This window comes from Nicotiana attenuata, chromosome 7 (assembly GCF_001879085.1).
Source record: "Nicotiana attenuata strain UT chromosome 7, NIATTr2, whole genome shotgun sequence".
NCBI classification, from domain to species: Eukaryota; Viridiplantae; Streptophyta; class Magnoliopsida; order Solanales; family Solanaceae; genus Nicotiana; species Nicotiana attenuata.
The window spans coordinates 5265470-5288728 of record NC_031995.1 but is presented as its reverse complement, the minus strand read 5'-3'; the positions used below and the strand labels follow the sequence as shown (position 1 = coordinate 5288728).

At 40.5% G+C, this 23259-nt stretch overlaps 1 protein-coding gene across 2 annotated transcripts; it reads right to left on the bottom strand.

Annotated features, from left to right (window-relative positions):
- On the bottom strand, positions 2786-6621 carry LOC109228592 (protein ABA DEFICIENT 4, chloroplastic-like). Of its 2 annotated transcripts, none has more exons than XM_019393735.1 (6): positions 6511-6621; positions 6173-6407; positions 5181-5281; positions 4171-4299; positions 3366-3454; positions 2786-3026 (listed from the first exon to the last, which is right to left on the bottom strand). In XM_019393735.1, exons 1-6 carry the CDS (start codon positions 6556-6558, stop codon positions 2879-2881), a joined length of 750 nt encoding a protein of 249 aa, XP_019249280.1. In that variant the 5' UTR covers positions 6559-6621; the 3' UTR covers positions 2786-2878. The 2 variants fall into 2 exon arrangements, with proteins under 2 accessions (XP_019249280.1, XP_019249281.1); XM_019393736.1 differs by having other exon boundaries at positions 6173-6401; positions 6511-6620.

Below are 23259 nucleotides of genomic sequence, written 5' to 3'. Positions count from 1 at the left end.
GATGACAACGACCGTGGGTGGAAGAAATGGTTAGTTGCAGTTGCCACTAATGATATCATTCCGGCAATGGCTTCATCCTTTCCGGAATCATGGAATCGCACTCGTAAGATCCCTGTTTACTATCTCTTTCATTACAGATCTTCTTATATCTTTATTGACTGTCTCAGCAACTCGATGGGTACTACCTAGGGTTGAAGTCTTGGAATAGTGGGTCCAAAAAATTTTGGACATTACTACGCTTGAAACCCGCACGTGAAAAGAACTAGCCCTTAAATACGGGTAGAAGGCCAAAAATCATGGTAACTTAGACTCATCTCATCTTTTGCTATTATGTGAGGAAAATGATTTATCCTTTCTCTCTTGTTGAATTCAAGTCTGCCCCAGGGCTCGGTTGTCATCCCCGAGGAGGACGTTTTGGTTCATACTGCTGATGCGGCGAGGCTGTTTCAGAAAGCCTTTACGCAAACAAGTGTTTCCAGGTTTGCTTCTGGTGCAAGTGCTTCTTCTCGGAGTCCCCGAATGGAGAACAAGCAACCAAAAAGGAAACGCTCATGCGCGGGCGGGGGAACAAATAAAAAGGCAAAGAGCGCAGCACCCAAGTTGTCTTCAGATATTATGGTGACAAGCGTCGCGCCGGGGTCGGTCCCAGAAACCGTGGTGATCGATGATGATGGAGAAGCCAATGATGATGAGGATTCTCTACATAGAGGACGACAATCTTCATCAACTCAACGGAATGCCTAATCTGTTGAGTTAGCTACGCCAACCGAGGATGATACCTCGGCACTCTGGGGGGGAGTTTGATGTGGTAGAAGAAGTCAACTCACGCTCCCGAGTCCCAGCTATCGCGCCCGATACTATAGGGCTAAGTATCGGGCCTTATTCATCTTTAGTTGACGAGCAACCATCAACCATTACTACACCTGCCGCAGCCGTTTCTCGCCCTAGAATGCCATCTGCTTCATTTCCCTCCTCTCCAACTCAGCCTTCGCCACCAGCAGCTACTACAGCTACCCGAGAGGAGGATGTCTCTCTTCCCCAGACCCTAGTTCATGGGAACCTGAGGCAAAACTATGCTGCTCCCTCAGAAGATCCTCAAAGGAGAAGGAGCGCCACCCTCCACTGGATGCAATATGTTGTCCCGGCCGGTGGAACTTGCTAACTATCTGAAGCCCTGTCTTCGGACAAAGATTGGGAAAAGATAAGAACTTTCTCAGGAGAATATTTGTTGAACAATGCCATGCACAATGCATCGGCGGTATAGTCTTTGTTTTCTTCTGTTGTTTCTTCTACTTGTGTAATGGCGAAGTTTTGAATTTGCATTCTTGTTTTACAGATCAATTTCCTTGCCTCCAAGGGCCTTCAAAGGTTGATTCGTGATAAGGAAGAACTTACCTCCGAGCGAGATCAACTTTCAGTCGAGAGAGGCCAAATTTCTTCTCACCTCTCAGAACTGGAAATTCGAGCTGCTGAGGTTGTTGAATTGGAGGCTCGGTTGCACCAAAGTGAATAGGAAGCAATGACTCTTAGCCAAGAGGTTGTTCCATTAAGGGCGCAATAAGAAGAAACTGAGGCCAAATGGGTTGAAGTTCATAATGCTGCCCTTGCTGCATCCGATCGTGAGGCTGCGTCTGCTGAAAGATTGCATAATTTGGAGGCAGCCTTAAGCTCCAAGGTTGAAGAACTTGCTGTTGTCGAAGAAAAGCTTGCCCAGTTGGAGGAGAAATATAAGAAAGCCTTTTCTCTTTATTTTTCTGAAGTAATAGTAATTTTAACTTTCGATAACAGATCTGTCACTTTCTGGAAGCAATTGTTCGCAAGGTCAAATTTTCAAAGGACCGGCCAAATAAGATCGGTTTTGTAAAAGAATGATGCAGATTTAAACGCCGGCAAAGAAATGCCGGAGAAGTCACTGGAGAGGAAGAGCAGGTCGGCAGAATCCAACAAGGCAGTATTTCTCAATATCTTTATTGATGACTCGCTTTGTGAATATAGGTGATTGCGGAGATGAGGAATTTTTGCTTGTTAAATCTAGGGTATCTTTTCCGAATATCACTTAAATAATTTATACAAATAGGGCACAAGTTGAATGGTGGCACAAAAATAGGCTATGACTGCAATTCACCCAGAAAACATCGTCAGAAAAAGGAAATAGACTTATTGTTTGTTTGGCCTAAAATTGAATAATCTAAAAATTGGTACGAAATATGACTGAATGTTACATCACATCAATACACACTTATAAAGTTGACTTTCATCAAATGAAAACCTTAATTATTATTATACGCGCAGATTATTTGCTGAACACTGTCAAATTGCAATCATTTGCTAATTAGAGCCCGTTTGGCTTAGTTGATTTAGGGTAGCTGATAAGCATTAGGTGCTGAAAAGCACTTTTAAGTGCTGAAGTTGATTTAAAAAATAAGCAGTTACGTGTTTGGATAAAAGTGCTGAAATTAATAATATGCAGCTGAAGAACTGAGTATACGAAGAGTTATGTTTTAAAAAGAAGTATTTTAGGGATAGAATAGTAAATATTTTGGTCAAACTTAAACTGCTTATAAGCTGAAATTTGATAAGTTGGAGGAGACCAACTTATGACTTTTGGCTTATAAGCACTTAACTTATAAGCACTTTTAATTTTACCAAACGCGTAAATAAGCCAAAAAGTGCTTATAAGACAGTTTGACCAGCTTATAAGCTTAGGCAAACACCCTCTTAATCAATTTCTTATCTCATGAGTATAATTTAACAGGTTACTCACCATTTATCATATATACATTACTAGTGAGCAATATTAAATAGATTTACTAGTAATTATATCTCATAATAAAAGAAATGATTGTTAAACATCCTTTATAAGATCCATACATACAACTTAAACTCGTAAATTCTCTTTGTTGCTTTTATTGGATAGAGCTTTGGTTATAAAATGACTAATAACTCCAATGGGGCAAGACATCAAGCACAATGACACAGAATGGCGGGTCTCGACACAATTCTGCAATCCATCAAGATAAACCAGCCTGTTTCAAAAACAAAAAAAATAATTAATTATTTAAGAGTTTTAACAGGGCATCCCATCTCCAAAACAAATAAACAAATAAATAAATAACCAAAAAAAAAAAGAGAAAGAATGGGGCAGGTAATTAAGAGCGAACACACACAAATATAGTCAAACTTCTCTATAACAACATCATTTGTTTCGGAATTTTCTTTTTTTGTTTATAGCGAAGTGTTGTTATAAAAAACATATATTATAACAGAGCATAAAAATTGGTTCTTTAAAAAACTTTCTTTTATAGTAAATGGTTATTATATAGCGATACTGTTATAGAGAGGTCTGCTTGTATAGAGATACCAACCTTGCAGCAAAAAGATCCATAACCAAGATGTGAATCCAAGCAGAAGCTAATGACATCTCCCTAGAGAACAACTGAGTTATACCAGCTTGCTGAATGACAACAAAATATTGTTAGGACCTCCAATAGTGCAATCAGTACAAAATATCACTTTATCCACTTCATTTTTATATGACAGCATTTAATTAGACACAAGGAGGGTGTGTTTGATACGAGGAAAATGTTCTCTATGTTGAGAAAGTTATTTTTGAGTGTTTGGTATGACAAAATCATTTTTTATGAAAAGGAAAAAAAAATGATGCTATATTCACTTATGATGAAAGTTATTTTCATTATAATTATTTTAACTTTTAACTTCATATAGTTGCTTCAACTAACATATAGACATTATAATTAATCTCCAGAGCTCAAAAGTTTCGTCAAAATATTTTCTAATTTATTGATATTATTATTAATCTTAACATATAATTTTGGTGGAATACGTATTTTCACACATCAACCAAACACCAAAAAAAAAATTCAATAAATATATTTTCCATGAAAAGTGACTTTCATCATATCAAATATCTGGAGGATAAGAAAGAAGAAAAAAAAAAGGCTTATGACATACCAAGTACGCCTAAACTTGTGGTTTTGAATACGACATAATAAATAAATTTCTATACTTATAAGAGCATGTCATTAAGGATAAACGAGAAAGTTCAAAACTTAAAGAGTTTTCAAATATAACAAAGTATCTTTTTTCCGGAAACAAAAAGAAAGCAGTGTAATTAATAAAAAATGGAACAGAGTGTGGTTGAGCACATACATCAGGGATCAGATCTTGATAATGAAATAATAGCTGAAGCGTATCTGGTCTCCAGGAAAGGACCAAGATATATGCGTACAGACGTCCAAGCACAATATAAGGTAATTTGCTTTCCATCACTTTGTGAGTCTGCAATTGGCAAGACGATTGACGAATTATCACCAGTGGTGAAGCCAGAAATTTTTTTAAGGGTATCCAAATTTGAAAAATCTCGACAAAGGGTGTTCAGTATATGTTATATACCTTTAAAATCTAATATTTTACCTATATATACATTGTAATTTTCCGATGAAAGGTGGTCAATCGACCATCCTTACCAGAGTGTAGCTTCGCCCTGACTATCACAACTTAACTTGGAAGTGAAGCAATGATTTCTCAGACTTCATGTTGTAGGACATACATTAACTTTATCCAAATTCAGTACCTCACAACTAATTGAAAAATCAATGCATATATTGAAATCATACAGTGCTCATAACATGAGGAGAGCAAAAAAAGATGGTGAGATAAGTTGTGCAAGGAAGTTATAAAATGGTCCTTATGTTTGGATTAGGTTTAGAATAGTCCCTTAAATATACTACTGAGCAGTTTTGGTTCTTTAAGTTCGTCAAAAGTACACATTTTGGAGGTGCAGTTATGCTACTTTTGATCTATTTTCGCTGCAGTTTCTACCTTTTTTTTTGTCATTGCTAGTATCTGGTGTAGTTTTTGGTGTTGTGCCTGTGAGACTTGACTGGACTTTCAGGATGTTTTTAGTTAAAAAAAATTTTTTAACCGTTCCACTTAAATCTACCAGTCAAAAGTTGTTATAGGAATTTTTATGCGGTATAACCGCTCCCCTCCCCACCCAAATAATAGTCGGAAAATATATATTTTTTGTATGTTACTATATAATACACATTTTATATATACAATATCTTTGTTTATATTTGACTAGCGACTGTAATTATTTTTGGCAGACCAGCGGCCAAATATGCTAAAAGCACTCGAAAATTATCAAGAAAACTTACAAATTCAGCTTTAGGTGCCACAACCATGAAGACATAAAAGGGAAGAACTGATAGTGATCCCAAAGGGAATGCAGTAGCAGCTATTTCAGAAGTTGAAAACCCTGCAAAAGAAGAGCACAAACACTTAATTTCCCCAAATACCTGATAATATACATGCTAGCAAGAGGCTTCTACATTGATTCAAAATGTTAAGAAATGCATACAATACTTCTTTTCTTTCTTTTATTTTTTATAACCGTGATGTCCAGGTCAGCTTGTGCGCACCTCGACTAATTTTATGGGGTATATGCTACCTTACACTAGTGTCGGTATCGGATAAAGTAACTTTGTCCATAAAGGCTTGACAAATGAGAAAAAACATACAACTCACAAAATTGAATTTGGCGCCTTAAATTAGACTTTTGGTTGATTTTAGCTTATAAGCACTTTTGGAGTTTGCAAAACGAGTAGATAAGCCAAGAAATAGCTCATCTACGTTCAAATTTGAGGAAAATATTCTTGAAGCAAGTAACTCATCTATTAATTATTCTTAATTAGCACTCTAAATTGCTGCAATACTTTTACTACTTGCTTCAAACATGTTCTTTAAAAATTCTAAGATCATCAGTGACTGAGACTGCAAATACTCCTTCACTGGGTAGGGGTAAGGCCTGCGCATACACTATCCTCCCCAGACCAGGGATGGATCTAGTGAATGAGCTACGCGTTCATATGAACTCAGTAGCTTTAGCTTAGAATTTGTGTATGTGTAAAAAAAATCATAAATAAGTATAAAAGGTAGATTTAGAATTCAGTAAATTAGATGGGATGTGGTAGAAATCCGAATTCGAACCCTTAAAGTTCAAATCGCGGATCCGCCTCTGCCCCAGATCCCACATGTAGGAATATACTAGGTATGTTGTTGTTATTGTTGTTTATATTATTTAGCACTAGTTTAAATTAATTTTTTCATTAATTAGCACACATTTAAAACTATGGAGGAAGATGATTACATGAAGCAGACACTCTTGAGCTCTTTCTTTGCAGAAGATTTCTTGTAACATTTGGACGAATAACGATTCTTGATCCTCCCAGAAAACTCCAACCAGTGCTTAACTTGCTTCTTAATTCCTCAACTTTTTGACGTGAAACATCAGATTTCACTGGTCCAAGAGCAAAAGATGCAGCATTGTTCCTCTTTGTATAGATGTTTGATGCCAAAGCAGAAACCCTACAGTTCGTCTGCAACTAGTAGTACAGAATCATTCTAGAATTAATTTTTGTCAAAAAAAAAAGTGAATTGTAGATCTCACCCAAACATTCGACTCTTGATAAATTATAAGGAACATACCTTTGGTGAAATGAAAAGGTGACAGAAACAAGAAGAAGAGATGGCCATGACTGAAGGGGAGGGAATATTCAACCAAGAATGCGAAGAAAATCAACAACGAGAACTATAATAAGGTAGCACTCTCATTTGCTATGGATATATAGTGCACGGATGTTACGGTGGGGACCCAGAAGCAAGCGGGTTCAATCTTAGAAGTATATAACTTTAGTCGTAAAATAGGTAAGAATTGCACGGAGCGCCCTATTTGGTCGCCCCCATTTAACCTATACCCATTTTTTTAAAAAGTTTTAACGTGTTCCCACTTTTTAAACAACTTCAGCCCCCTTTCTCCTCCTTCGTTTTCTTCTTCTTCTTTCTTCTGGTGCTGTTGGTGCTGCTATGAAACTTCAGTTCATAGGATGATTGCCATAAATATGTTTATCAGATTATTTAAAAACAAATTATAAATAATTACGTAAGTTAGTAGACAATAATTTGTGAATATTTCCACGTAATTCTGTTCTTTTCACGTTTATTGTTTCCAAAATTTATGATTTAGATACTGTTGGCAATCTGATTATTTATCTAGTATGTTATACACCATAAAAGGCAATCTGATTATTTATCTAGTATGTTAGAAAGCTTTTTCAAAAACTTCAGCTTATATAGTGTTGAAGTTTTTACAAATGAACTAAATAACTTCAGCATCTTCTGCTGAAGTTTTTGAAAAAGCTTTTATGACAAAACTAATGAATCCAGGACAAAAAAACTTCAGCTTTTAGTGCTGAAGTTTTACAAATGAACTAAATAACTTCAGCATCTTCTGCTGAAGTTTTTGAAAAAGCTTATCCAGGACAAAAGAACTTCAGCTTATTTAGTGCTGAAGTTTTTATAAATGAACTAAATAACTTCAGCATCTTCTGCTGAAGTTTTTGAAAAAGCTTAATGACAAAACTAATGAATTCGGGACAATAAAACTTCAGCTTATTTAGTGCAATTACAAACAAAAACTTCAGCAAATAAAGAACAAAACTTCAGCTACTATGCTTAAGTTCAGCAATTACAAACAAAAACTTCAGCAAATAGAGAACAAAACTTCAGCTACTATGCTTAAGTTCAGCAATTACAAACAAAAACTTCAGCACACTTGCTACTTCAGGCCCATCTACTAGAATGCTGAAGTTTTGTGTGATTGTCTTTGCTACTTCAGCCCCGTATGCTAAAGTTACGCGAAAAAGTGGGTACGCTTGCAATTTTTTTTGCAAAGTGGGCACAAGTTAAAACGTGACCCAAAAAGCGGGTATAGATGCAAATGCCCCGTAAAATAGTAGTTGTCAAGTGGGTTCAAATAAAATATTTATACAAATAACTTTAATCATAATTTATACATATACACAGTATTATTTTTTGATGAGGCAGGTCCAGTTGAACCCACTTGCCACCATGTGCGTCCGTCACTGGGATATTACAAGGTAAGCAAGCAAACATTTGAATACACCCAACTAATGAATATTACTTGCAATTTAGTTGAAATGTTTCGCTTTTTTGTGAGTCAACTAATATGAAGTTTGAATAACATTTTAAAATATTCTTTACCATATTAAAATGAAAAAATTTGCAACTTACAGTACGTTTCATATAGGTTTTTTAATATCCATATATTAAGTTTATAAAATACTGAATTGAACTAATCTAATTTAGCTTCAAAATATAGTCAAGTTGACTCTCGATAAACAAAATATGTGATCTAAATTAAAACAAAAGGAGTATATAGTAGGTATGTTTTATTTACATATACTTCTATCACTTAATCATGGTTGTTCATATGCGTTCTAACTTCAATTTTTCACTCTGCTATACTGCTATAAAATTAATGTAATTTGGTGTAAACACCGAAGATTGTGAGTAAAAACTTATACGAAGGATAGAGGTCATCAGTTAAGACCGCTACGTACTACACTTTGCCCTCGTAGTGAAAATGCCTAATTTATATCTTCTAATAAATTTCCATGGCCACTAATTAAACTACGTGGGAGTTTGGACATAAGAATAGTAAAATTTCGGAAAAAAATGGTGAAAATGGTATGTGAAAATTAGAGTTGTGTTTGAACATGAATATAATTTTGAGTTGTTTTTGAATTTTTATGAGTGATCTGAGTGAAACTTTTGAAAAACAACTTTTTGCAGTTTTTCAAATTTAAAAAATTCCAAAATTCATTTTCAAGTAAAAACTAAAAAATTTATGATCAAACACTAATTTTGAAAAAAAAATAAAAAAAATTCGGAAAAAAAGTGAAAAGATTTTCATGGCCAAACGGGCTCGTACATTTGGTTTCAAAAAAAGATTCTTTAACATCGATCTAATTATTCAATCGAATGATCTGAACATAACATAGCTAACTGGTTTGTTAAACATCTCTTTTTTTCTTTAAAATATAAATGCAGTATATAAATTTATACTGATTAAATTGAACCACTGACACTTCTATTGATAGTGTAATACAATTTGTCTAAATCGAATCTGGCCAGTGGCCAGCTAATTAATGGAATATATTTCCATTGCCACAAGTGGACTACACTCTGCCCGAACTAACTCGTAAATCTCGTATAGTGCAAGTGCCTAACTAAAATAACCATATAATGAAATTAAACCAATTCCTAACCACACAACCCAATTGAAATGTGCATACACCAAAACAAGTATGGTGTTTGGCAAATTCTAAAAGAAAAGCTGTATGTGATAAGTTGTAGTAAATGAACAGAGAGAGTAAATAAATTAAGTCGACTACAACTTTTTTTTTCCGTTGGTTCTGACTTATAACGAGAAAATTAAGGGAGTCAATACAAAATATATATGCATATAAAAATATTTATACCTACCTATACAATGTATTTTTCCAGTGAAGGGGCGTCGTGGCTCCGCCACTGACGACACTGGTCTAAGTCCATGTAAGAATTTCGTAAAAGTAACTTTTTATGGTTATGATCAGTAGCAGATACAGAATTCTTAACAAGTGGATTCAAGATATAAACTTTTTTTTTACTCAATGACATTTATAAAAGTGAACAATAAAATTTTCGACAATTGGGTTTACATAAAAAAGAAATGTAAAGCAAAATACGAATAAACTATTTTTTAAGATTAAGTTAAAATATGTTAGATCAAAACTAATACGCTAGTACGTTGTTCTAAAGTAACTTTTCTTTTTTGAATTTAAAAGGTGTATGTGGTCGAAACCGGATCATCTATTGCATGACAGACCGGGGTTGAAACGCGACGGGTTAAAGATCGACTCCGGATTATATCGAACTAAGGTACGAAGATTAGAGCATGTGTCTTCAAGACCATCGAGCCCATAGCTCCGGAACCGACCCCGACTCCAATCAAACTCAAGGAAATATTATCGGACCAAGCCGAAATATTCGTAACCGGTCGGATATCACGGCGGGAATCTCGGCACGTATGAACGAGTGACCAACTAATTAGCAAATCACGAGATTTCTTACCTTTTATAGAATTGTATCTAAAGTAGGACTCCCCTACTATATAAGGGGGTCTGATTATTTGTATGACACATGGCAATACGCATCAAAGAGCAATACACTATCATTTCTAGTTCTTATTATCTTTTTAATATGTTCTGACATCGATTGAGGCACTTCTTGGCTCGAGGGTGATCAAACTCCAAGGCTAAGACTGTTCAATTTGTGTGGTTTGCGTTTATTTTCTTATCATTAATTTCAGCATTAATCTATTTTCTCAATTTGTATCAAATTATATCACGTATCCTTAAAACCGCCTATAAATTCAATTGTTATCCGATTTTAAGGGTAAACAGTTTGGCGCCACCATGGGGCTAAGGATAATAGTGGTTACTTGGTGCAAACTTTCATAACACACACTATTTTACACTTGTTCTTTGAAGTGTCTTTGATTCCAAGACCAAAATTTCGAACTCTCAGTCAGCACCCCTACACGTTGACAATGATTTCAGCCACCACAACGAAAATGAAACATAGCACCGGGGAACGACAAACCTACGGTCGATCTCGATGGAGTCCCGACTGTAGATCCGATCGACGTCAGCTCACATGTAGCCATCAACGCAAATTTGGTCGCTGATCCCGAGGGCAGCGTCCGTAGGGATGTTCGATCAGCCGCTCAAAGCACACATGGCGGCGAAGATGGCGGAGTCAACATGCGGGTGATCTTCGAAATATTGCAGGCTTATCATGCGGCGATACCCCAGCTCCAGAACCAGAATCACCCACCGAATAGGATTGAGCTCGAGCCGTCCCAAGAAGTTGTCCACAAAGCTGAATCGGTCTCAAGGAGATCGAACGAGAAAGAATCGGGGACCAATCCTGTAATCATGAAAATGCTCGAGGAACTGACAAAACGAATCGAGTCGGGGGAAAAGAAGATCGAGGCAAACGACAAAAAGGTGGAAACTTACAATTCTAGGGTCGATCAAATCCCGGGAGCACTGCCGACATTGAAGGGCCTGGACTCCAAAAAGTTCGTGCAAAAACTTTTTCCCCAAGCGCTGCTCCCAAGCCGGTCCCCAAGAAGTTTCGTATATCCGAGATTCCTAAATACAATAGAACGACCGACCCGAACGAGCATGTCACCTCTTACATATGTACCATCAAAGGAAATGATCTAGAGAATGACGAGATCGAATCTGCCCTACTAAAGAAATTCGGAGAGACCCTGTCAAAGGGAGTTATGATATGGTATCACAATTTACCACCTAATTTTATTGACTTATTTGCTATGCTTGCAGATTCTTTCATAAAGGCACACATCGGGGCCATCAAGGTCGAGACTAGGAGTCGGACCTTTTCAAGGTAAGGCAGAAGGACAATGAAATGCTCAGAGAATTTGTGTCTCGATTCCAAATGGAACGGATGGACCTACCACCGGTCGCTGATGATTGGGTCGTTCAAGCCTTCACCCAAGGACTCAACGTTCGAAGCTCGGTGGCTTCATAGCAGTTGAAGCAGAATCTGAAGGAGTACCAGGCTGTTACTTGGGCCGATGTGCATAATCGGTACCAATCAAAGATCAGGGTCGAAGATGATCAACTTGGGGCTCCCTCCGGGTCCGTTTATCCTATCAGACCTGTCGACAGAATCAAGAGAGATATTGACCGGGAACCGAGGTCGAACTGAGATCGGTACCAGCCATATAATAGAGATCGTAGAAGCAGCGAATCTGGGTGAAGTTCTATGCGAAATGAAAGGAGAAGCAATCGAGGTCAGAGCTCTCGAGGGCTCATGAGCAAGAACTATTTCGATAGACCTATGGGACCTAAAGAAGCACCACGATTATCGAAAAACAACTTTAATGTTGCGGTTGCCATCATATCGGCTATCGGACGCATCAAAGATACCAAGTGGCCTCAAACTTTACAAATCGATCCAGCCCAAAGAGATCCCAACCAAATATGCAAATATCATGGCACTCATAGTCACAGAACGGGGGATTGTCGACAGTTGAAGGAAGAAGTGGCCCGTTTATTCAATAACGAGCACTTTCGAGAATTTCTGAGCGATCGAGTCAAGAATCATTTCAGAATCTAACAAATAGACCGAACCAGAAGAACCTCAACACTTTATCAACATGATCATCGGTGGAGTTGATGCCCCCCAAGTACTCGAGATTACATACCAGAAGGGACCTTGTCTTTCAGCGACGAGGATGCGGAGGGGATCGTGCAACCTTACAATGATGCTCTGGTAATATTCGTACTTATAAATAAATCTCGAGTTAAGCGTGTGTTAATTGATCTAGGTAGCTCGGTCAACATCATCCGATCGAGAGTTGTAGAACAGCTCGGTCTACAAGATCAAATCGTGCCCGCAGTCCGAGTCTTAAATGGATTCAACATGGCATGTGAAACCACTAAAGGGGAAATAACATTACCAATCAATGCCGTCGGGACCATCCAGGAAGCTAAGTTTTATGTGATCGAAGGTGACATGAGATACAACGCCCTGTTCGGGAGGCCATGGATCCACGACATGAGGACAGTACCTTCGACCCTTCACCAAGTGTTGAAGTTCCCGACACTGGGAGGGATTAAGACGATCTATAGAGCTAAGAGACAATAATTTTGGTTTTGGTTGTTTTTCAAGTTATGAAAGATCCAGGGTTGCGACCTCCGCCTTGTTGGTTACCTAACGGTTTTAAAGCTTTAGAGCATGTTTGGTTGATCGGGATACAATATAGCAATCACACTCAATTATTCACTCTATACCTCTTGGTAGTTTGAGTGATTTTGCCCGATTTGGCTTTCTCAAGTCCAAACGGGTATTTCACAAAGCAAGAGATAAATGCTCTAGTCGGGTCTTACTATCTCTAGGTTCGACCCTTTAATTGGGGCTATCATTTTCTTGAGTTCACCCCAATTCCTAGTTAGTCAAGTTTTCCTAGACTTAGTCTTTGTTTCTCAAGTAGAGACTAAGTCAAATAGGCATGAATCAATGTTTGCAACTATCAATTAAGCAAGAACTAGGCTAAATATCATAAACCCAGTCATAAATAAGCCCTAAATCAATTACCCATTAAGTATCCATACTAGGGTTGGGTCACAACCCTAGCTAAGGGTTTAGCTACTCATGGAAAATGAAAAAAATTAAAGAAGAGACTAAGATAGAATTCATAATACTTGATTAAGGAAAGAAAATCTAATATTTGAAAGCTAATCTAGTACAATGTTACCCAATACAATAAATAAAAACGGCTCAGGTGCTCCCAACATACAAAACTTGATCTAAAATGACAAAAGGTTCTATTTATACTAAGCTGAAAATATCTGACAAAATTGCCCATGCGGAGATTGTGCGGCCGCACAATTCTGTGTGTGGTCCGCATGTTGAGGTTGACTGGTCAATTGGGTTTTCTGCGGTTGCATAAAATTGGATTGCGGCCGCACTTCATTTAATTGTGCGGATCGCACATTTCTGAGTGCGCCCGCACACTTGAACTTGGACTGGATCTGGCCTTCATTGTGCAGACCGCACATTTATGAGTTCGGCCGCATTTTGGCCTCCTGCGGCCGCACAATAATAGTGCGATCCGCACATCTTCAATCTTCCAAAATCATGGCTCTCTGATTCTCCTCTTCTGCGGACCGCACAATTATGAGTGCGGCCGCACCTGGCATGCCGCACAATAATTGCGGTCCGCACATCTTCAATCTCCCAAAATGCAAGTTCTCTGAAGCTTGTTTTCTGCGGCCGCACAATAAGTGTGCGGTCCACACATTGTAAGGAAATTCCATCAGTGCTCCTTCAGAGTTTGCGGCCGCACACAATATTGTGCGGTCCGCACTGTGGTCCTTTTTGCCTTGTTTTGGTCCTTGTCCAATTTTTCTCCTTTTTGAGTTGATTTTCACTTTTGTGGCTCGTTTTCCAATATTCCTGCAAGAAAGCATATTTCATTAATTTTTAGGAATACCTTTAAGCATTTTTGAGCTAAAACGCAAGTAAAAGAGAGCAAATAAGCAGTCAAAGTCCCTACTTATCAACTCCCCCAAACTTAAGTTTTTGTTTGTCCTCAAGCAAATAAGGTAATTCCCACCTCCACAAGACAAGAACTATTTCAGCTGGCCTAAGGTTAATCAATCACACATCAATTAGGACCAAGAATTATCCACAACACATATGAATTATCAACAACACGATGATTTGACTTTTTGAGTATAATAGTTCTAATGTGACACTAGAGCATCAGGAGTTGGCTTTATTCATCAAGGAAGCTCGCTCTTTCTTGGTCATGACATTCATTTTTCTCCTTTTCTATTTACTCCATGCCTTTCATCCTTGTTTTTCTTTGAATCCCTTCAACTTTTTACTTTATTCAGTTTCTTTTTGGCATTTTTCTTTTTGTTTTCTTTGCCTTCCCTTTTCTTCATTTCTCTCTTCTTCGTACCTTTTATCACTTTCAAACTCCTAGTCTCTCCCCCAAACTTATGTTTTTGCCAATTGTTTCTCAAGAATGCTAAGGAAAGATCGGGTGCCAAGAGAGGGTCATTACAAAACGGATAAAGGCTTGTAATGTGGTTATTGAAAGAAAAGGGGCTTAGGCTCAAATAGGTTGACTAGGGATATCACATTGGTAGGTTATGGAAGATTTCAAATTTCAAATTCGATCAAGGAGAGCCTACAATCATTTCTCAAGCCAAGCTACACTTAGAGTTTCACCTAGAAAAACATTCGGGCAAGTTCTAGACTATTAGCACGGGTACTTGGACTTGCAACTAAGTATCTCACCTCTCATGCTGCTGGATTGCTAAAGAGAACGGAGTCAAGGGCCCACAACAATCCTAGTTGAGATTGAGAATCACAAATAGCTCGACTGAACCACTCGATAACTGTTTATCAACGCAAGAGTCAAAAGGTCACAACTAGAGCTATTTTCTGCCAACAACTTGTTTTTAACCATAAGGCCGTAGGTAAATGTGTTGGTACCAAGTGAAACATGCTTGAGACCCTTTTATTCATTACTACTATTTTTGCCTAAACATAAAAGAAAACGGACTCAATCCCTTAAGAAGGTTGTCACACCATCCATCGTTGGGAAGAGCCACCCAGTTCACACAAGACCCACCTTTGGAAAGATCCGTGGCATTAAGAAAACCAAAGGCTTATTGTTCAATCAAACGAAAAAAAGAAGCTAACAAATCAAAAAGAAGCTACTAAAGTAAATAAGAAGTTATACTACTAAGTCCCTGCGAGCAGACTGCAGAGAACCATTTAAAGCATTTTCAGAAACCTTCAGTATATTGAAAAAGTACAACATGAAGCTGAATTCGGAAAAATGTGCTTTCGGAGTCGGATCGGGTAAATTTCTCGGGTTCATGGCATCCAACCGAGGAATCGAGATCAACCCCGACAAGATCAAAGCAATCGAGGATATCACGGTAGAGGACAACGTAAAGGCCGTACAAAGGCTAACCGGGCGCCTAACCCCCTGGGTGATTCAACTCGAGGTCCTCCGATAAGAGTCATCGATTTTTCTCGTTACTGAAGAAGAAAAACAACTTCACATGGATCCCGGAATGCCAACGGACCTTGGAAGAACTTAAGCGATATTTATCGAGCCCGCCACTGCTTCACACGCCGAGGGCAGTCGAACAACCATACTTGTATTTGTCAGTATCGAAAATAGCGGTAAGTGGAGTCGTAGTTTGGGAAGAACAAGGTATGTAATTTCCAATTTATTATGTTAGCCGGACCTTAGGTGAGGCCGAAACTAGGTATCCTCGCCTAGAAAAATTGGCACTCGCTTTGCTAAGAGCCTCTAGGAAACTGAAACCGTATTTTCGGTGCCACCCTATATGTGTTGTGACAACTTACCCATTGCGAAATATAATGCATAAAATCGAACTCTCAGGACGATTGGCCAAATGGGCCATAGAAATCAGGGGGTACGATATTGAGTATCGACCTCGGACAGCCATTAAGTCTCAAGATTTGGCAGACTTCGTAGCCGACTTCACGCTCGCCCTAATACCCGAGGTCGAAAGAGAGTTGTTGGTAAACTTGGGGACATCTTCGGGAATCTGGACCCTCTTTACGGATGGTGCCTCGAACGCAAAGGGGTCCGGACTTGGCATCTTACTGAAGCCGCCCACAGGCAATATAGTTAAGACGATCCATAGAACTGTGAAATTGACTAACAATGAGGCCGAATATGAGGCCATGATTGCAGGTCTCGAACTGGCCAAAAGCTTGGGGCGGAGGTGATCGAAGCTAAGTGCGACTCCCTCCTTCTGGTGAATCAAGTTAAAGGAACGTTCGAAGTTAGAGAAGAACGGATGCAAAGGTACCTGGATAAGTTGCAGGTAACATTACATCGGTTCAAAGAGTGGACTTTGCAGCACGTACCTCGAGATCAAAATAGCGAGGCCGATGCACTCACAAACTTAGGCTCGTCGGTTGAGGATGACGAGCTCAACTCGGGGGCAGTCGTACAGCTCATGAGATCGGTAGTAGAAGAAGGTCACGCCGAAATAAACTCCACAAGCCTAACTTGGGATTGGAGAAATAAATACGTAGAGTATTTGAAGACCGGGAAACTACCCTCAGATCCAAAAGAATCGAGGGCCCTGCGCATAAAGGCAGCCCGATTCAGCTTGTCCGACGACGGAACCATGTTCAGAAGAATGTTCAATGGCCCGCTAGCAATATATCTAGGATCGAGAGATACGAAGTACATTCCGAGGGAAGTTCACGAGGGCACCTGCAGAAACCATTCAGGCGCGCAAATCATTGGTTCGAAAGGTAATCAGAGCGGTTATTACTATATCGATATGGAAAAAGATGCCAAGGAGTTCGTACGAAAATGTGACAAATGCCAAAGACATGCTCCGATGATTCACCAACCCGGGGAACTGCTGCATTCGGTCATGTCACCATGGCCATTCATGAAGTGGGGAATGGACATTGTTGGCCCTCTTCCATGGGCACCAGGTAAGGCTCAATTTATCTTATTTATGACTGACTATTTTTCTAAGTGGGTTGAAGCCCAGGCGTACGAGAAGGTTAGGGAGAAGGAAGTCATCGATTTCATTTGGGACCACATCGTATGTCGGTTCGGGATTCCATCCGAAATCGTATGTGACAACGATAAACAATTTATTGGCAGCAAAGTGATCAAGTTTCTCGAAGATCATAAGATCAAAAGAATCTTATTGTCACCTTATCTCCCAAGTGGGAACGGACAGACCGAATCGACCAACAATACTATTCTCCAGAACCTTAAAAATAGGTTGACCAATGCCAAAGGAAAATGGAAGGAGATTCTACCCGAGGTCCTTTGGGCATATTGTATGACCTCGAAGTCCAGTACCGGGGCCACTCCATTCTCATTGGTTTACGACGCCAAAGCTCTAATACCGCTCGAAGTCAGGGAGCCAAGTATCAGATTCCGGTATGCAAGAATGGAATCAAATGACGAGGCCATGAATACGAGCCTGAAGCTATTGGATGAAAGGCGTGAAGCCGCCCTTGTCCGGTCGGCTGCCCAAAAGCAACAGATCGAGAGATATTATAACAGAAGAGCCAACCTTCGATAATTGAACATAGGGGACTTAGTATTAAGGAAGGTCACATTGAATACCCGAAACCCGAACGAGGGAAGTTGGGGCCGAACTAGGAAGGGTCGTATCATATTATCGAAATCACCAGCAAAGGATCATATAAGCTCGGAACCATGAACGGTGAAAAAGTACCGAGCAATTGGAAGATAACTCACCTAAAATGATATTACTGCCAAGGTACGGCCCCATTCATTCTCTTTTATTTATATTTCGGACTAAAGCTTGCAGGTGATCAATAAGAAACAATACGAAGTTTTTTAGGTCTGAAAGCACGCGTTGCACTCTTTTTCCCTTAGACCGTTTTTGTCCCAAATGGGTTTTCCGGCAAGTTTTTAAATGAGGCAACAGTGGATCGTGCTAACTTAGAATCAAAGACCGATCATGAACCGGTGTCGAAGATCGCATTAACAGTATCCGAGGTTCCTCTACAATCAACCTCGAATATTGGGGGGCATTACCCTTGGATATCGACTTTAGCAAGGAAATTACTTCGTAATGGAAGGGTCTCGATAGGTAGGATTTATTGTAAGGGCTAAACGGTTAAACGAACCGTGCCCACATAGACTGCTCGAGCCCTAGCATAAAGCATGTACGCATGTATAACTGTTTTGCACAAGAATAAAGAGAAGTACCTTCCTTGCAATCATCTTGTCTTTTAAAAAATTTCTTATTTACATTTCTTAAGGAATTCCCTACTTTCGATCCCCTTAAGGTAACGAGCTCAAGGGCCGCTTTAACCTGAGATCGAATAATCATTCTCCCACTCGGGGACTGTCGTCCGAAAATAAACTCGAACGGGTCGATTTATTAAACATCGGGGCATAAGAACTATTAGGCAACCCCCAAATTTTGAAGGCCACGGCCATCCCCACTCAGGGACTGTTATCTTAGGCAAGGCTGGATAACTCGGGAAAATAAGCCCATTGGGCGACACCTGAACTAAAAGGCTACGGCCATATTAACACGGCTTAGAGACGTTTGAGACCCGTAATAGAAACAAGGCCTTCAAAAAAAAATTGTCATAACCGTTTCTAAAGGCTACCCCAGGCGAACCATAATCTCAGCTACTTACTTTGGGAGGAAATTTTCCGGTAATACCGAACCCCCAAAATGCCTTAAAATAGATTAAGGTAAAGGCGAGGTTTGTTTGAACCTTCGAACATAACCTGATTATTTCGTTCTAAGTTATTTTTTATCTTTTTAAATATAAATAAAAAAGCAAAGGGAAAAATTCGAAAGCTGTGAAAGGGGAAGAAAGTTTTATATTCATACAAAACTCTTTTTACAAGGGCCAAATAGCCCGATGAAAATTTATACAAAGGCCGAACGGCCTCAACAAGAAGCAAAAAAAAACATCTAAAGGCCTAAGTGGCTTGGTCCTCATCGGAGGCAGCATCATCCTCGGGATCTTCCCCGCCGTCGGACTCGCTTAAGCCCTCGGAGTCATTATCATCCTCAGGATAAGCTAACCTTTTAGCCTCAACTTTGAGCTCCTTGGCGTTGTCGATCTCAGCTAATAGGTCGAAACATCAAGCATGGATTTCCTCAAGGTCCTCCCTTCTAGATTGCCATTCAGCATGCTCGGTGATGTCTTTTGCTCGAACCTGAGCCGCCTCGGCAACGGCCTTATAAACGGCCACCACCTCTTCAGCATTGGCCTTAACTACTTTTGCCTCCGATTTGGCCGCTTCAAGCTCCATGGCCAAAATTTCTCGATCAGAGATAGCCGAATTCAGCTGGAACTAGAGCTCATCGATCTTCTTGGCCTGCGCCAAGGACTTCTCCTTTATACCCCAGAGCTGGAGTTCAGCCGAAGCCAGTTGGGCTCGGGCGGTATCCTTTTTTGAGGCTAGGAGATCCATGTTATTTTTCCATTCTTCGGCTTCAACCTTCACCGCATCTACCTCTTCCCGGAGTTGCCCGATCTTGTCTACCTTCTGTTGGACCTACGGGTTTGGATCATTAGTCACCATGTCTGATTCGTCGTACTAACATCAAAATTCTTCTTACCTGCTTAGCCAGGTCGATATGCTCTTTTCAAGCCACCTCCAACTCAGCCTGGAGGCCTTTAGCCTCCCCTTCTCTTTGCTCACTAAGAAGTTTGTAAGCGTCTATTTTCTCAGTTAGCCCTCGGATCTCGGCCTCGTATTGGTTCAGCTCTTCCCGGTAGCGGAGGAACGTTTCATGATGGAGTACCGAAGCCTACAAACACAGGGAGATGAGTTACAATCATCTACAAAATAATCTAAGTACACACTAGAAATTATTAAAAGGTATCTGGGGTTACCCGATCTAATGCATGTTGGGCTTCGTTGAAAAAACAAGGCACTTCCACCTCGTTCATCTTGGCCCGATCCTCCTCGGTCACCAAGCACCGAAGATAACTGGCCACCCCCACGGGGGCAGAAAGAACCCGGGCATCTTCTGGAATGGACATAACAATTGACCGCTTCCGGTTAGGGTTCAAACTCGGGCCAGGGAACCGGTTGACTAATTTCGGGCTCGAGGAAGGTCCACTCGATGGACTCTTCTTCGGTACCAGTATATCACCCAACCCGGTGGCATCCTCCATAGCGGTAGAGTCTACGCCGTCAAAGAAGTTGTTAAAGGTATCTACCGCCCCTTGTGGATCTTTGATGGGTCGTTCCTTCAGCACCTGAGCATCGAAGATCATAGACTCAGTAAATAATAGCGAACCGGAGAGGTCTATTACTCCGGGTATACCCTTCGGAGCACTATCCGCTGTCCGGCAAGAATCGGCCACGATCTCATTATCGGCCTCTCCATCTTGAGGCAGAGTGGCCTCGCCCCCTTTTGATTCAGGAGCTTTAGCTAAAGCTCTCTCATCGGCCTCATCAAGTCGAGATGATTCAGTTTCAGCACCCGCCGGTTCAGAGGCCTCTCGTATTACGACACCTGCCCGCACGTGGGCCACCAGCTTGGATTTCTCTTCTTCTTTTACTTTGGATTCGTCCCTTAGCCGGAGGACTGAGTCCGAGGGTAGAGCGTCGGTGCTTCCCTTGGGTTTGCGCGCTGGCCTCCTCTTTGGTTTTTTTCTTTTCCGAGTTCGGAGAACTTGAGGGCCTCTTCCTTTTATTCTCATCACCCTGCCTCGGAGCAGGGGACTTGATAGGAACTTCCTCGTCACCGAATGGAGGCCTCATAGCAACATCCTTGGGGAGACCTACAAAAGAAAACGGAACCAATGAGAACTCAACAGCACGAGAAAAAAAAACAAATATTATTAAAATGGAAAAGAAGACTTACCATGGTAACGGGCCTCCCACCGGCCCTTTGACAGTTCGCGCCACTCGCGCTCGAAATAGGATTTCTACGACACGAAGTCCTCGACCCACTCCTCGATTCGAGGAATGGCATTCGGCATTTGGGCAACGGCTGCGCCACAAAACGACGATAATAAGGAAGGAAAAAGGAAAAAGTGAAACAAAATCTTTAAGGCAAAGTTATACTTACGTTTCATGTTCCATTTATCGAGAAATGGCATGTTCTCGGCCGGGATTAAATTCGAGGTCTTCACTCGAACGAATCGGCCCATCCAGCCTCGGTCACTCGTATATACTCGAGAATAGGGCCTTACTGGCCCGGCGGGCAAGTTTTATTAATCCCTTCGATAGAGTAGGGACTGTACATGCGCATGAGATGATCAAGGGTGAAAGGACACCCCTCGATTTTGTTTACAAAAAAGCGGAGGAGAATCACTATCTTCTAGAAAGAGGGATGAATTTGACCGAGGGTCACTTCGTGTCACGACCCCAAACCCGATCGTGATGGCGCCCAACAATATTGCTAGGCAAGCCTGACCACAATCGTTCCCAAATCAACCGTAAACCTCAAACCGACAATCTAAAGAGATTATAATAGTCTTAGAATAATAATCCTATAATTTATCGAAGAATAATACTGAGAAATACGAAGTCTAATAAAACACTCCCAAAGACCTGGGGTCACGAGTCTAGAGCCTCTAAAACAATCTGAATAACAATATCTGAACGAAAATACTCAAGTCTGGAAATGTATATATAAATAAAACTGAAATAGGAAGAGTAGTCAGGTCCTGCGAACGTCAAGCAGCTACCTCAACAACTCTGAATAGCTCTGGAAAACAAGGACTGCTCAGCTAAACCTCCGGTGTACCTGAATCTGCACACAAGGTGCAGGGAGTAGGGGTGAGTACTACCGACTCAGTGAGTAATAAGCATATAAAATGTCTGAAGATAAGAAATCCACGAAATGCCACAAAGCAAAGCTAAAACTAACAGTCCAACACCTAACTACGAACTAACAGCAAAACAACTTCAAATATATCAGTCAAGTATAATGTAAAGATGCAATGCAATGCACATGACTGCTACGGCGCGTAGCCCGATCCATTTAACGTTGACGGCGCTCACTGGGGGTGTGTACAGACTCCGGAGGGGCTCCTTCAGCCCAAGCGCAATATAATCATATCATTCGCTGCGGCGTGCAGCCCGATCCATACTCAGTCCACACAATATGCATATGAGTCACGTAACATATTCAATTAATTTCCCAATTTCCAATTTATTAAGGAGAATATACTTTAGATATTTAACTTCAAGAAAAGTGACTTAGCGTTTCATAACAGTGATTAAACACAGGACTGAGATCAATGATTATACAAAGCATGCTATCACAATGACAATCATCCTCTAAGGATGCTACAGATCGGCACAAGGCCCCAAACACGGCAATAAGCCCAGATATATTCAATACAGGGTGTGTATCAGTCGCCAATATAGAAATATTCTTGTTCGGGATGGACTAAGTCTCAATCCCCAGTCATAACTAATCATGCACCTGCCATGGGGTGCGAGTCACGCCCTACAATAGCGTCACAATGTGATAAGCCGGGGTTTCAAACCCTCAGGCCATCATATACACCAACTACTCACCTCTAACCGGCCGTAGAATGGTCCGCAATGCCTTTTCCTTTCGTATCGACCTCCTCGCGCGTCGAATCTAGTCAAATCACAACGAATACATAAATATGGGTTAAAGAAACATAACTCAATCAAAAATACTCGAAAAGTACTAAAATTCACGAAGTTGGTAAAACCCGAGCCCTGGGCCTACTTCTCGAAAAATTCCGAAAATCACACCAACGGATTCCTCGTCTCGCCACGAGTCCGTGCATATAAAGTTTACCAAAATCGGAGCTCGTTTGACCCTCCAAATTCCATTTTTACATCACAGCTTTCCAAGCCCTAGCTTGACCCGTTTTTGATGAATTTTCTACAGTTTACATGTAATTTCTACCATAAATTCGAATATTTAGGCCAAGGAACTTACCTCCAAGTGATTCTCAGTCAAAACCCTCGAATTTCCTCGTTCAAAGCTCTTAAGAACGTCAACAATGGAGGAAAAATATGAAAGGGTCGCGGATGAAATATTATTTTAAAACCCTTCTGTCGCCCAGTCCAGTTTTCGCTTCTGCGGTCCCGCTTTTGCTTATGCGGGACCGCTTCTGCGGCCACATTTCCGCTTTTGCGATCTTCACTTAGAAACCCGGACTTCGCTTATGCGACCCGAAGTCCGCTTCTGCGGTTCCCTCAAAACCGCTTCTGCGGTACAGTGTCCGCTTATGCGGACCCGCTGGTGCGAGCCACCTTCCGCTTCT

What these genes read in the sequence shown, in the direction of transcription:
- LOC109228592 (XM_019393735.1), bottom strand. Translation starts at nt 6,558, where the DNA reads ATGGCCATCTCTTCTTCTTGTTTCTGTCACCTTTTCATTTCACCAAAG. An exon ending in ACCTTTTCATTTCACCAAAG is followed by an intron (nt 6,408 to 6,510) that starts GTATGTTCCTTA and finishes CTGTACTACTAG; the next exon opens with TTGCAGACGAACTGTAGGGT. An exon ending in CTCAAGAGTGTCTGCTTCAT is followed by an intron (nt 5,282 to 6,172) that starts GTAATCATCTTC and finishes CTTCTTTTGCAG; the next exon opens with GGTTTTCAACTTCTGAAATA.